The sequence below is a fragment of the Simochromis diagramma genome, unplaced genomic scaffold (assembly GCF_900408965.1).
Source record: "Simochromis diagramma unplaced genomic scaffold, fSimDia1.1 OVJJ01000247.1, whole genome shotgun sequence".
In the NCBI taxonomy this organism is placed as follows: Eukaryota; Metazoa; Chordata; class Actinopteri; order Cichliformes; family Cichlidae; genus Simochromis; species Simochromis diagramma.
In genome coordinates, this window is record NW_024386949.1 from 1469115 (window position 1) to 1482904 (window position 13790).

General features: G+C 41.3%; 1 protein-coding gene across 3 annotated transcripts in view; it reads left to right on the plus strand.

The window, feature by feature from the left end:
* LOC120737647 (enhancer of polycomb homolog 1-like) overlaps positions 1–13361 on the plus strand; it is a 34049-nt gene extending 20688 nt beyond the window's left edge. For 2 of the 3 annotated variants that reach the window (XM_040038470.1, XM_040038468.1), the window contains 12 exons: positions 1459–1604; positions 1803–2009; positions 2141–2289; positions 2439–2586; positions 2906–3070; positions 4591–4680; positions 4951–5099; positions 5250–5695; positions 8582–8700; positions 8830–8965; positions 9884–10259; positions 11109–13361. In XM_040038470.1, the coding sequence (XP_039894404.1) occupies positions 1459–1604; positions 1803–2009; positions 2141–2289; positions 2439–2586; positions 2906–3070; positions 4591–4680; positions 4951–5099; positions 5250–5695; positions 8582–8700; positions 8830–8965; positions 9884–10259; positions 11109–11181 (2204 nt within the window). In that variant the 3' untranslated portion in view covers positions 11182–13361. The remainder of the gene's footprint in view (positions 1–1458; positions 1605–1802; positions 2010–2140; positions 2290–2438; positions 2587–2905; positions 3071–4590; positions 4681–4950; positions 5100–5249; positions 5696–8581; positions 8701–8829; positions 8966–9883; positions 10260–11108) is intronic. The other variant, XM_040038469.1, reaches the window with a different exon arrangement.
* Positions 13362–13790: the final 429 nt, after the last annotated feature.

Sequence of the window (13790 nt, forward strand, 5' to 3'; positions counted from 1 at the left end):
TGAACGTCTGAGATGAGACTCCTTGGCTTTAAACGAACTACAAGAATGCAAATTCGCTTCAGATTCTGTTGTTAATGAACTCAAAATGACTCTCTCTTTTTTTTTTTTTTCTTTTTTTTTTTCTCCTTCGTATTCATTTTCTTTGTGAAGCTGTGGTGCATTTGTGGCCCTCCTGAGAAGCCCAGAATTAGATCCGTAAGATCAAGCTAGGGTGTCAACCATGTGGCTTAGCCTGCTAAAGGATTCAGTCCAGACCACTTCAAGGCTTACCAGTAACATCAATAATCGTTTTTCCAGTAACATCCCTGGTAAGATGATGTTTGAATTGCTACATACTTACCTGGGAAGTTACTTTTCGTGTGTGTGTGTCCGTCTGGTGACTCAAACAGGCTAACAATAAACAGACTTCCATGTTTCAATGCAGCTAGCCAAACAAGGAAGAACCACTTACTGCTGTTCTGTAATGGCACAAGATTGTGCTTAACATGTTTAAAAACCTTTAAGCATTTCTTAAAAGCTTTACAGACAATGTTAAATCAGTGTCTGTTTTTAGGAGCAGGGATCCATGGTGTAACTTAGACTTTATACATGCAGTGTTTCATGTCCACTTTAAGTGGTACACGGGCATCTTTCTGCTTTGGCTCTCAATTGGTCAGGGCGTTGCTTCGATGCAGGTTTTCGAAGCAGTTTTATGGCCGCCTCGGATTAAAAATGGTTTACTGTCATAAACGCACATTTTGGACAAAAGCAATGTTTATGGTTACTTAAGGTCATCGGTTGATGCCTGCCTCCTGTACATCAGGGCGGTTCAGATGCCACATGGCTTTAGGGTTGCATCCTCGTAGTGCTTTCTGAATGGAAACTGCTTCGGTGATACTGATGTTTAAATGGCATATAACAGATTGGCCTAAAAATTTGAGGTGGGAAAAGGGAGCAGTAGGCGTAACGCACTGTGTCAACACTCTACAACAAACACCCAGATAATCTTTACTGTTCATTGGTTCCACTCGGTCTCCAGACAGCCCTTCCTTCCAGTTGTCTGAAATGGCAAATCTGGTGTAATTAAGCCTGATAATCATCCAGTGCATCCCCAGCCTTCATGTCCAACAGCTGCTGAACACTCATTTATTCTCGTTAACGCTTTAATTTTGGATTATATATTTTATGCAGCAGGTGTTTTGTTGCTGCTTGGGCCATAATAATAATTGGTTATATTCCCCTGTACAAAACTCTTTTTTTCAGCATTAGAATAAACAGTAAGAATTGTTTGGAATCCAAACAGATGCTGGACCAAATGAGTGGAATGAGTCCATGTTACCTGCATCTTGTCTGTATGTTTTAGTGAGACCAAAGCAAGCTTGTGTGAACTTGTCCAGAAACAATCTAAATGCTTTGTATCGTTCCTTGTAGTTAAATAAAAATAAACGTATTTATTTATTTGTTGCCTCCCTCATGCAGCTTTCAGCTTGGACACAGAGCAGCCAGATTACGACCTGGACTCAGATGATGAGGCCTTTGTCAACAAGCTGAAAAAGAAGATGGAGATCAGCTACCTGCAGTTTGAGGAAATGATTGACCGGCTGGAGAAAGGCAGTGGACAGCAGGTTAGAAGTGTAAAAAATGTTTTGCAGACAAATTCATATCAGGTTTGTTCCAAAGTGAGATTCACCGGTTAAAGAACTTTTTAAGACTGCATTAGTTACTAACACTGACTTGAAACCACTGATGGCAGGCAGTGTCAGATTTGTCACCCTCACTGCTCTCTAACGTGATTGTATTTATCTCCTTTGTTGCGCTCGCAGGCTGTGAGTCTTCCTGAGGCCAAACTGCTGCTGAAAGAGGATGATGAGCTCATTAAAGAGGTCTTTGACTACTGGAGCCGCAAGAGGAAAAACAGCAAAGCCAACTCCCTCATCCCCACCGTCAAGCAGGAGAAACGGGACGGCTCAAGCACCAGTGACCCTTACGTGGCCTTCCGACGACGCACTGAGAAGATGCAAACTAGGAAGGTCGGTGCTCTCAATTACTGTTGCTAATTTTTAGTTCTGCATTTCTGCAGTCCTATACAATCAGTGTTGCTTTTGGGGATTGTTTTTATTTCTTATCCCTGTTTTTTTGTAAATTTCGCTTCACATCTTAGAACCGTAAAAACGACGAGGCCTCGTACGAGAAGATGCTGAAGCTTCGCAGAGATCTCAGCCGAGCCGTCACAATCCTGGAAATGATCAAGAGGAGGGAGAAGAGCAAGCGAGAGCTGCTGCACCTCACACTGGAGATTTTTGAGAAGAGGTAAGCCAGTCTCGAAGTTGCACCCACAGGACGTTGCTACATAAGTTAAAGTACCTTGATAGCAGATTCTTATTCACTTGTGCCAAAGTAAATGACTTTGAAATGCCTCACCTTTAGATTTATGAAGTTATCCTCTCCTTTTCATCCAGAAATGTCATGTCAGACTTTGGTGGTGAGGTTATGGCAGAAGTTCTGGCTGAAAGGGCACTGGTGAGGCCACAAATCATCCCCCTGGTCCCACTCACCAACCAGTACCGACACCAGGACCATATGGACCTCAAGGACTACAAGTCCAAGGTGAGCCCGTAGGAAAAAATTTGTCTTACAAAAAAGACAAAGGGGGAAAAAAAAACATCTGATGAATTAGTTAAAGTTGCTTATATCCAGAATTGAAGGGTCAGTGGCATTGTTGCAGGTCGTGTTTTTAAACCACTGACCTGCTTAAAATGCAACCAAGAAGGAAAAGTGAAAATGGTGGTATGAAAAGTTAATATAATGAGTCTTTTAAGAGGAACACTGCGCAAGATAAAAGGCTGCCCTTGGGCTGCGGTCTCTAAAGGTGTACTTTAAAGTGCCTCTGCAGTGTCATTAAGTTTGGCCGCTCTCCCTCTTGTAGCCTGAGAAGACAGAAGTTCCCCGGCAGAAAAGGAAGTATGAGAAGAAGCCGAAGGTGCTGCCACCATCATCAGGCACACCCCACCATACAGGTCCGGTTGTCTTCAACGCCAAGGACCTAAACCAGTACGACTTCCCCAGCTCGGATGATGAGCCCTTTTCCCAGGTACCTGCACGCTTAAGCAAATGCGCTCATTCATGTAAAGCCAAGCATGTTACGCAGATCAAGCTTGGGACTTTTTCCTCAGAGGAATTCTTTGCACAACATTTTTTTTCCCCCTGTAGTTTGACTTTTTGCATGGTGCCACTGGGTTATTTCCAGTTTGCATGGTTTTGAAATAGTATTATTTTTTTTTACAAAGTGGCAGCAGCTGTTATGCTGCGATAAGGTTCATTAGCTACAAAGCCAAAAGAACAGGTAAGGTTTTTACACAGCAGGAAGAACTGTCTGTATTAAGCTTTTATTTTCTTTTTTTTCTTTTTCTTCCTCTACCTGACAACTGATCAGATACCAGAAAATGTGTTTTTCTGGCTGCATATTGTTTGGTGCTTAATAGAAAACATCGATAGGGAGTTGTGTAGGTACAGAACCCAAAGGATGCTAAAGAGGGCTATGATTTAAATCAAAGATTTATATACTTGAAAATTATTTTTAGGATCTAAACTCAAACTGAAAGATTTGAATCACTGCCAGGCAATTGCTTCACTGTAGAACCTGCAGGGTCACCGGGGGCTGGAGCCTATTGCTGCTGTCATAGGCACAGCCAGACTCATTTTATAATCATTGAAAGGGGAGGAAAAAATATCAGGGTAAACCTGCATAAAAGCTGTTTCAGTACTCAGTTCAGCTTGAGTGAATCTGGGCTTTAATTTAAAAAAACAGAAGTCTTTAGGGAATAAAACTCAAAAGGATTCTCATTGGCTGCCTGCAGTTCCCTCTGTTTCCAGATCAGTGTCTCTCACCTGGTCCATTTTGGGTAGTGTGTGACAGTTTGCAGCCAGTTTTGTCTTTCTGCTTGCCCTTTGGCTACTGTGTAGGCCTCCTGAGGGAGTGGAGGTGTGCTGCTGCCTGGGCCCTCATCATACACGTCTGCACTCGTAGACATGCTGTGACAGAGAAAGTCAAACTCCAAGTCGGGTCCTTGCTTTGTACTAGATGACCTCGTTCTCCTCCGCCTTTATTTTTTCCATTTGTTTTTCATTTTAAAGTTTGAGGAAGTACTCGGTGAAAAGATGTTACATTTTGCCCCAATCTATTGAGTTTGGGGCAAAATGAGACTACAGAAATAATCCTCCACTCTCAGAAAATTGATTTATTCACTGTTTTAAAAAAAACTGTTTTGTTTTTTTGTTTTGTTTTTGGGTTGTTGTTTTTGTTTTTTTTGAATAGTGTAAAAAGACATCATCTGTCTTCTGTTGCTTAATTATGAAGTACAACACATCCTGGAAACTGTTCCCTCTTGTCTCTGCAGCCACTTGGCTGTGCACTACGGCCTCTTCTTGTCTCCACTACCGCTGCTAAACTCTGCCCTTTGTCTTCAACAATCTTCTCAAAATTGCCAAGCCATGTTTTATTTTTTAAAATAAAAAAAAAATAAAAAAATTAACAAAGGCTTCTGGCTTCAGTACTATAACTTCTGCTCTTCAGCTGACCTTACGCTGACCTCTGACGTCTCTCATCCACAGCTGCACTCAGGCTCATCAGAAGCAGAGGAGGAGAATGACCCAGATGGTGCCTATGCCTTTCGCAGGAAGGCAGGCTGCCAGTACTATGCTGTAAGGAACATTACCTTTTGTTCCTTAGAATGCCTTAGTTTTCTGTAAGGAATAATGAAAATTAGTATTACATGTTTAAGGAAACCCTTACTATGTTGTAAACATAACTTGAACAATGCTATCCAGTACTGAAGTCAATATATTGGGGCATGTAGTTTACTGATGAGATTGCAGATTGATTCTAAACTGCACAGGTCAGATGTATTAAACCCAGAGACCTGCAAGAACGAGTGGAAAAGGTGAACTTAAGTGTCCTGTCTGTCTTCGTAGGCTCGTCAAGATCGGGTGGGTAGCTGGCCGTGGTGTGGACAATGGGAGGGTGGTTTGGCAGAAGCTCGCTTTCGCTACAGTCTCACCACAGTCACCATGCCACGACGATGCCTGGGCATGGCTCGACGGCGCGTGGGACGAGGCGGCAGGTGAGTTCACTTACTGCAAAGTGCTGGCATTTGAATCCAGCTTTACATTCTGTGCTCGTCTGTCTCATCTGTGTAGATATCTACAAAGCAAAATCAGCTAAACTTATCACTTTTAGTTGTTAAACCCTTTTCTCCCTCTTTTTCTCTCAGGGTGTTGCTGGACAGAGCATACACAGACTTTGACAACATTTTCCATGGACTGGATCCAGACATGCTTGACCTGCCTGTTCCTCAATCTCCTCCTCCTCCTCCTTCTCCTACTCCTGCAACTACTTCACGCGCACCGGCCACCGACAAGTTTGCCAGTACCTCAGAAACAAATACCTCGGAAAGAAGTTCCTCCTTCAGTTCCTCTCTTTCCCCATCCTCCCCCACTTCCACGGACCTCAGTCAGATACTGTTGAATATAAAGTCGTGCCGATGGAGGCACTTTAGACCACGGACACTACCACTACATGAGCTGGACAATGCCCACCCTCTATTCAGGAGGCTGAGCCGAAGCCTGAAGCGCCCACTCTCGGCCTCCACCACCGGAGGGCAACCCTTTGGCTCCCAACGTCCAGGGAGGGTTGTCCCTGCACCCACACCCGTTGCTGGTAGGTGGCTTATCTGACTGTACACAGACACTGTTGTGTTCTCTTTGGGCTGTGTTGGTTTCATAACTTTATACCCATGGAGACGGTAAGATACCAGCTAGTTAGTGTTAGATATTGTTAGCTATATAGTGGTTTGTTTGTAATTGGCAGTTTTTCATCAGGCAGTATAAAGATGGCTCTCGGTCTGGAAAGTAAAGCAAAGGTAAAATGTCCTTTTAATCCCTCTGTGGTTTCAAGAATTCCACTTGTATAAAACTCTCAGCTGCTCGAGCTCAGGATGCAATTTTTCTCCCATATTTTTATTTATTGTGGCGGGTTTTGCTGTCAGGGCTGGGCTTAGGTATATGTCAGGGCGAAAAGGAAGCAAAGCCAGACTTAATAAGGTCTGCACAAACTAAATGGTAGTCCTCAGTAGTTTTGGCATGTCAGTGCTTGAACTAGCTCTCATCCTATTGCATATTCAGGATAGCATGGTCCTCAAGTTGAGAGCGGAACAAAGACTGTCTTCCAATTTGCAATCCAAAGCAATGGAGTTGGGAGTAGGCCAGCAGGAAGGTTCTCGTTACTAATGACTAAACATTTAAAGTAAGAGCACTTTCAGTGGTATGACAGTCATGGATGCCGTTCGCTTGGAGAGTTTGAAAAAGTAACGGTGACAAAGTGAGTCACCAGCTGGCTTGTTCAGGACACATGTCCAAGTGTGGTTGATTTTTAATCGAATGTTTGCAGCTTTTAATTTCCTAGATTTTCATCAGAATTCCTTGTTTTGTGGCTGTGCTAAAATAGCAAGAATTTCTATATATTTTATTTTATTTTTTTGTTTATTTAGAACAGCTGTTGCTTTGGGGGTAACATTGTATGAATACAACCTACCTTTCATTCCTTAAGGTGTCAGTTAAAGCAGGATTTCATAAATGAATTCATGACATGCATGGATTTGACGAAGAGACGAAATGCCACAGGTCCCCGGTGGTTTTACTGTGAGGGCAGTCAGGCGGCGGGTGTCTTAATATTGCTGCAACTTGTTTTGATGTGCATGAAAAAACAAGCTGCTTATTGATTTTTCCAGAAAAGGTTCAGTGAGAATGTGAAAGACTGATATAATTAACATGGATCTTTCAAGAAACTCTACTAATATGTATTGTGTATGAGCAAATGTGACAGCTGCACTTGTTGTTTAAGTAGTTGATTTTTGATTAAATTACACGGTGTTAGAGTTCAAGAAATAAAAATGACACGTGCTCCAGATGGAGGTAATGCCACAGGACGAGCTGTGACTTGGAGATGTACGCAGATTGTGGATCTTATGAAACTGAGAAGTGAAAAGCACACAGGGAATGGATACATCAATAATGCACTGATGCACATAATGCCTTTAAAACATGAGATGAGGACTTTTCAGTTCAAACCCTAATGAAGAAGAACTTATGGCCATGTTATCTACAGCTAAAAAACTTTGATTCAAATACTAGGGTGGATGAAATATCCACAAAAACATGTTCAGGTTTTCTTTGGCTCTACAACACCTAAAATGTCAGATATGACTGGTTTCATGAATGAGTTTGACATCGACTCAGGCTTTCTATTTCAGAAACTGCACGTTTGCTTAGAGGCATATTTTTCTCTTCACCTTAAAACGGAACGATTTCCCCCTGGTGTGTTTAATTTGCAATGCCAATCCTATTGATGCCATTAATATCTAACTTAATCAGTTTAAATCTATTAATCAGCTGTCCTGTAGCCGTAGATATGGATATCACTTCAGATTAAATACTGACTTGAGTTTTGCCACTAATAACATCCTATAAATAGACTAATTTGATCCAATGCAAATGGGCTTGGCAGCTAATTAGGACCAAGTATGAAAACGTATTCATGCATTTATTGGGTGCACATTTTATGCTGTTGTGCCTGGCAGGGCTTTATTTGCTGGCGTTCATGACATATGGCTCAACTGATCCTTTTGTTTCTGTAGGGATTTAGCCCTGGTTGAGAGAGCCACCTGTGACATTAAAAACTCCATCTCTAAACTTGTTAACTGTATAATCTTGCTTTGTAGTAAACCTCAGTTGTCAGGCAGGAAATCTGAGAATATATTTTCTGGAGTACCCTAAGTTTACCTGAATATGGCCAAAACGATTTCTTTTCCTACCACATATACTCAAAACTGAAAGAATCAAAGCTGGAATGTTTTATTGTAGTATAAAAGCCACCTGGAGAGTAAATGGACGTACTCATTACCAAACATTGGTCTGACTTTTCATTAGAATGCATTGCATCACTAAAAACTCACTGGTGCCCAAAAAGTGTTAAAAATAATTCAGGAAACCATGTAGTGGTTTTGCTTTGTTCATAGTGAATTGGTTTCTGGTTCGGTCATTCATTTATTCATGAGCACAGTTTGCAGTAAGGTCTGCAGCATAACAGTAAAATCCAAGACTGAAGATGCTCCTTCGTGACTGAAGTCTTTGGCCTTTGTTGTACTCACTGTTGTTTGCTTCCCTGCTGACTTATCAAACGAGGCATATTGAGTGGGTGTGAGTTGACAGAGTTGTTGTCTGTGTGTTGCTGTTTGATTCAGACTGTTGGAGCAGCTTACTTTTCTTTCCCAAATATGGTTTTTATTCATCCAAAAGCAGTTGAAAACAAATATTTGACCAACTTTCTATCTTCCCAAGAAGATAGAAAGTTGGTGGCAATACATTAGGCACAATGTGTCATGGACAGTGTATCTGAAAGGCTCCGTATGCATCATGTGGTGCGTGTCTTGACCTGGGTTTAAGGTTTAATGCCAACCTGCCACCACTTGGCTCAAATATTCTTTGTGTCAAAAGATCTGTCTGTTTTATGATTGTGAATTTGTAACACTGTTTTTGTTTCTCTCAGCTTTCACAGTTGAACAGTACCAGCAGCATCAGGAGCAGCTGTCCCTGATGCACAAACAGCAGCTGGAGCAAGTCCAGCAACAGCAAGCCAACAGCGCCACCACTGCCAACAGCACACAGGTCAGCGTGCAGATCAACTGTACAGCAGCAGACAGTGATCTGAATTTATATATTTATATAATATATACTTTTTGATTGATCCCCCCGTAATCTTCAAATCATGTAAACTTGTTACTCTTGGTCTCCTAGCAGACCCTGGCAAATACATTGGACCAGGCCAGTGCTCAGTTTGCCGCCTCGGCCCTCGTGACCGCCGACCAACTGCTGGCTCTGAAAACCAAGGAGGAGCTAGGACCAGGAGTCAATGGCGTCCTCTCCCCCTCAGGTATAACTGCTTCCCACACAACCACTGGTTTGACCAATAGCCTCTTAGCTTTGAAGGCTCATGTTGTAATCACTATTGTCAAATTTAACAAAGGTATATTGGTATTGATGATCCCAAAATTGTTTACTTATCTATTCTAATTCTAGTTATATGTTGAAATTAAAACCAAATTGATTAATTTTTTTCATTTATTTTACAACAGCACTATTAAAATGAAAAGTCCACTTTACCAAATTGTTACAGTACAGTGACAGTGAAGTCAAGACAAAGCAAACAAAGGGACAAAAGTAATCATAGTACTAACGCCCTCAATACTCATCAACACAAAAGAGCAGATGGCAGCACAATGAAAGTTCAACAAAACCTGCACCAGCAGCACCCCAACGACTGATGCCGCTTCACGGAGGAGTGTTTGCTAGATAACCAAGAAAAGTGACAAAAGGGAATTTAGATTTTCATTAATCTGGAGATGGAAGCGGGGCACCAAGGTGTCCTTCACAGATCAAACTCCTGCAACCTGAAGTCTGATAATCAGTGACTTTTTCTTTGAATACTGATTTGGTGAAAAGGGAAAAAAAACCTCCTGCTTCTACATTTTCTTCTGCCACGCAGCAGATTAAAAACTTTTCCTTGTCAAAGATTTTTAAATTAAAGTTTCTGTTAAGTTAGGCTTTGAAACCTGTGTGCACATCTACAGTACCTCATTTTTTAAGGATTATGATTCACACTTTGAAGGGAGGGAAAAAGCTGCTTTGAAACTTTGTGTACTCAACTTCAAATTGCTGTGCAAATTCAGTGCTTCAAATTCAGAACAGGAGCAGGTTTAAAAAAATAAAAATAAAAAAATCAGGTGATAATTAAAACTTCTTCTCCAAATCCTGTTTATTCCAACACCACCCCCCACTCCACCCACTTCAGGTGTCTACAAGGGCTTGCACCTCTCGAGCACAGCGTCCCCGTCCCCTGCCACCCCGGCTCCTCCCACTGCTACAACGACACCTGCTTCGCTCCACCCCTGTACCACCACCACCAGCTCCGCGTCTGCTACCAGTAACAACAATGGCACCACTCACCCTGCCAACACAACTACCACTAACACCACCACTCAGGTCCTGCTGGGAAATAACAACAACCTACGGCTGAGTGTTCCCGCCACCAAGCGCATCCCCACACCCCGGACACTGAGCACCACCATGTCTACATCCGCCTTAAAGCTCGCCCACGCAGCAGCCGCCAACTGTCAGAAACCCAAGGTCACTACAGCCTCGGCCTCGCCGCTGGACATAGTGCCCAGGTAAGGAAAACTGAAAACACTCGAGGGGTGAAGTGATTTTCCAAACGGAAGGCCGTACCTAGCTGAATAGCACACGGGAAAACGTCAACATTACTCCTTTTAATTTATTACCTTTTACTCAAAGCAGCCATGTCCAACATGGAACACTCTTGAATGTGTATGTTATGAACCTACTGAGTTACCAGCAGAGTTGGCAGCTCTCAAAGTTTACATGTTCTTGTGAGCTCAGTTTGTAGTTTAGCTGTCCGGCTTCCACATTTTCTAGTCATTCTGCTCTGTGACAAACGGTTTGTCTGCTTGAGATATATTCCAGGGATGACATGTTAGACCAAAAAAGAAGAGACTTTACTGTTGTATATGAAGCATAGGACTGCTTGCTAAAAGGTTTGCCACCTGTGCCATCTTTTCATGTGTCTGATGAAAATCTGTCCAAAACCAATGTGAGAGCAGCTGTGCAAGATGTTGTCACAAAATTTATGGATGTGTGTAGTTAAGATAAAAAAAACATAGATTGGATGCGTACTGAGATGTTTATGACTGAGCTCAGGACATTACTTCCCTGTCAATGTTTACCTTATAGATCCAACCTGAAAATGTCTTTTGCGGCACCTTTCACCTACATCTTACTCAAGAATAACGTGTCTAATCGCTATAAAACACTTACTTCTGGGCTTTTATTTTGAAATGTGGCACATTTAGATTTTATCTGTTGCTTTTCTAGTTTGTAGAAACATGAGTAAAGATATTGTTTGGCCTTAAAGCAGGTTTGTTGTGCTTAATTTTAAGACAACTGAAGTAACAGGTTTATGCTAGCCTGTCTGTGCTAACAGTTTCCATTTTTGCCCTCAGGGAGAATCATGAACAAGACAAGCCAGCACTGAACAGTCTAACGGACAACACAGTGGCCATGGAGGTTACGTAGCCTCTCATACACCGCTCTGAGGAAACGTGACTCCATTGGGTTTTTTTGTTTTTGTGTTGTTTTTTTTTTAAATTTTATTTTTTTTAAGGTGCTATGCATCATTCGTTAGTCATGAATGCAAGTGGTGGCGGACTGAGCACAGCAAGGCTGGGTTTCCATAGCAACAGTTTGGGACTTAATTGCAATGCTCGTCTCGTACAATTCCCCCCCATTTGTTACTGTTAATAGGAGATCTCTGTAAATTCTTAATATGGCAATTATATGTACAGTACTGCATATTTGTAATACCCCTCTCCCCACCCTTCTTGTATATAACATTACTTGAATACAGAATTGTTCATTTGTGATGTTTTGCACTCGATATTAAAAAAAAAAAAATCAAAATTAAAATTAAAAAGAGAAAACGACAAACTGCAACTGGTGCGAGTATGGGGTGTGAAAGTTATACCACAGAAAAATGTATGTCATCACATGCATGGTGCGGAACCTGCTGTTTGATCTATTTATTGTGCCGTGTTTACAGAGGTTTTCCCCCCACATTCATTAAATTTTTTTTTTTTTTTTAAATACACTGTATCCTTCATCAGTTCCCTGTGCTGTAGTAAGTGTTTAGGTAGATTTATACAAAAAAGAAGTCCCCACTATTTTTTTTTTTTTTTTCTTTTTTTTTTCTTCCTTTTTGGATGTTGTGAACATGGCCGGGGGCTCACCCGTTTTTGTTGGGTGTTCCCATGTGTCTGTTTAAATCCACGCAGACGTGTTTGTTAAAGATTCAGGCGCAGGGCAGTAGATGTGTATTTAGCCCTTTTCAGACGTGATGTGAAGCATTCGGCTCAATCAGTCTCTTAAATTGACGGCACTGTCGTTCAGAATTCACTCACACACATCAGGGGGGGGGCTGCTGTGGTTGCCACGCGTACCAAGAACTTATTACATTTGTGGTGATTAGTATTGTGTGAGGTGCAGCCCGCACTTCTGAATGTTTCTTTGACCAAGATCTGTGGGTGCTGCTGACTGTGCTGTACCCACCTGCCCCTTGCACACAAGCCGAGGGCTTTTCTGAATCAGGAGCAGCTAAAATACATCATAGATAAATGTTTTAGTCTTATTTCAAATCTAAATCAAAGATGAAATGTTATTGTTGTGTAACGCAGCTCAGAGACGCAGGGGAATCTCTAACAGATGCGATCTAGTGCGAGCTGATTCGTTGACGTGACTTAACGCAATCAGACGAGCTAAAGTGGCCAGTGAATGTCACTGAGACGCCAACACGTTCAGATGCCGTCAGATTAATTGAAATGTCTGAAAGGGGCTTTTGTTTGTTTGTAGGCATCAGTTTGTCAGTGGGTAAATCAGTCTCCACAAAGCTCTTCCATACATATGTTATTCCTGAGACAAGTAACAAAACAATGGGGATGAAGACTTTCCCAGAAGACTTTGCTGCTTCTGACTTATCTAAGCACTATATATTATAATTTTTTCTTTTTTTAATTAATGCTGCTTTTGTATGATTTTTGGCGTCTGGTTTCTACCAGATGGCCTTAGTAACTTTTAGTTTTCTCTAAAGGATAATCCCCCTCCCTTTTTTTTTTTTTTTTTTTTTTTTTTTTTTTTTTAAACAAATATTTTTGTATCTCCCTTCTCCTTTATTTTCCCATGAAAGACTTCATTCTTTTGTTACTTGTTCTGAAAAAAAAAGAAACTATAAGGGAGTAATTTAAAAAAAAAAAATGCAGTAACTGACATTTATTATCATTCCAGCTTCTGTATAATAAGGAACATGTATCAATTGAAAGAAGAAAAAAAAGAAATGAAACAGTTTTCTCTACTTTTAAAAACTCCAGAAGGCTGAAAGGCCATGAACCACAAGTTATCGGGTGCCTTCATTTGGGAAAAAAGGAAAAAAAAAAAAACTTTTAAAAAAATCAATAAAACAAAAAAAATCACTCTCTTCTGTGAAGAGTTTGGTACTGAACAAGGCTACGTGTAGTTTTTCTTTGTCTGTACCACAAGCCCAATGCCCATTCCAATGGCCCAGTTGATTCATGATTTTTTTGTTTCCCTTTTGTTTTTGTAAACCCTTCCACCACACACACTCACACACATGGGAAAGACTTAAGAATCCTCTTGAATTGTCACAAAATGAAATAAAAATCCAGGGCATTATGTGTTTCGACCAACATGTCTCCTTTGTTTTTGTTACTTTAATGGTTTCGCTGAGTCTTTGTGTGAAGAAGCTTCAGTTTAGGAGCCAAATTTGATCTCAGGTGGGCCGGACAAGACAAACTGTAATCCTCCTACGTGTGAACATTTAATGAACCGTCCAATTCCTCATGCAAACTAGATGAACACCCTGAGAGAAAGAACTAAAGAGCAACCCGACTTTTTCCTTTGTTTAAAGTAGTGTAGATTCAGTGGGTTCCAAAGTGTGGGCTGTGAAGCTGCTGCAGGTGGGCCGCAAGAACTGATTTGTATTATTTACTTTGAAACACGTTTTTATAACTGATAAATGTTTTACTTAAACTCTTATGTTTGCCAACAGACTGCAGAAGTTGCTGGGGGCATTCATCATCCCTAAATGCAGCACGTGGTAGTGGTGAAGTTAAAGT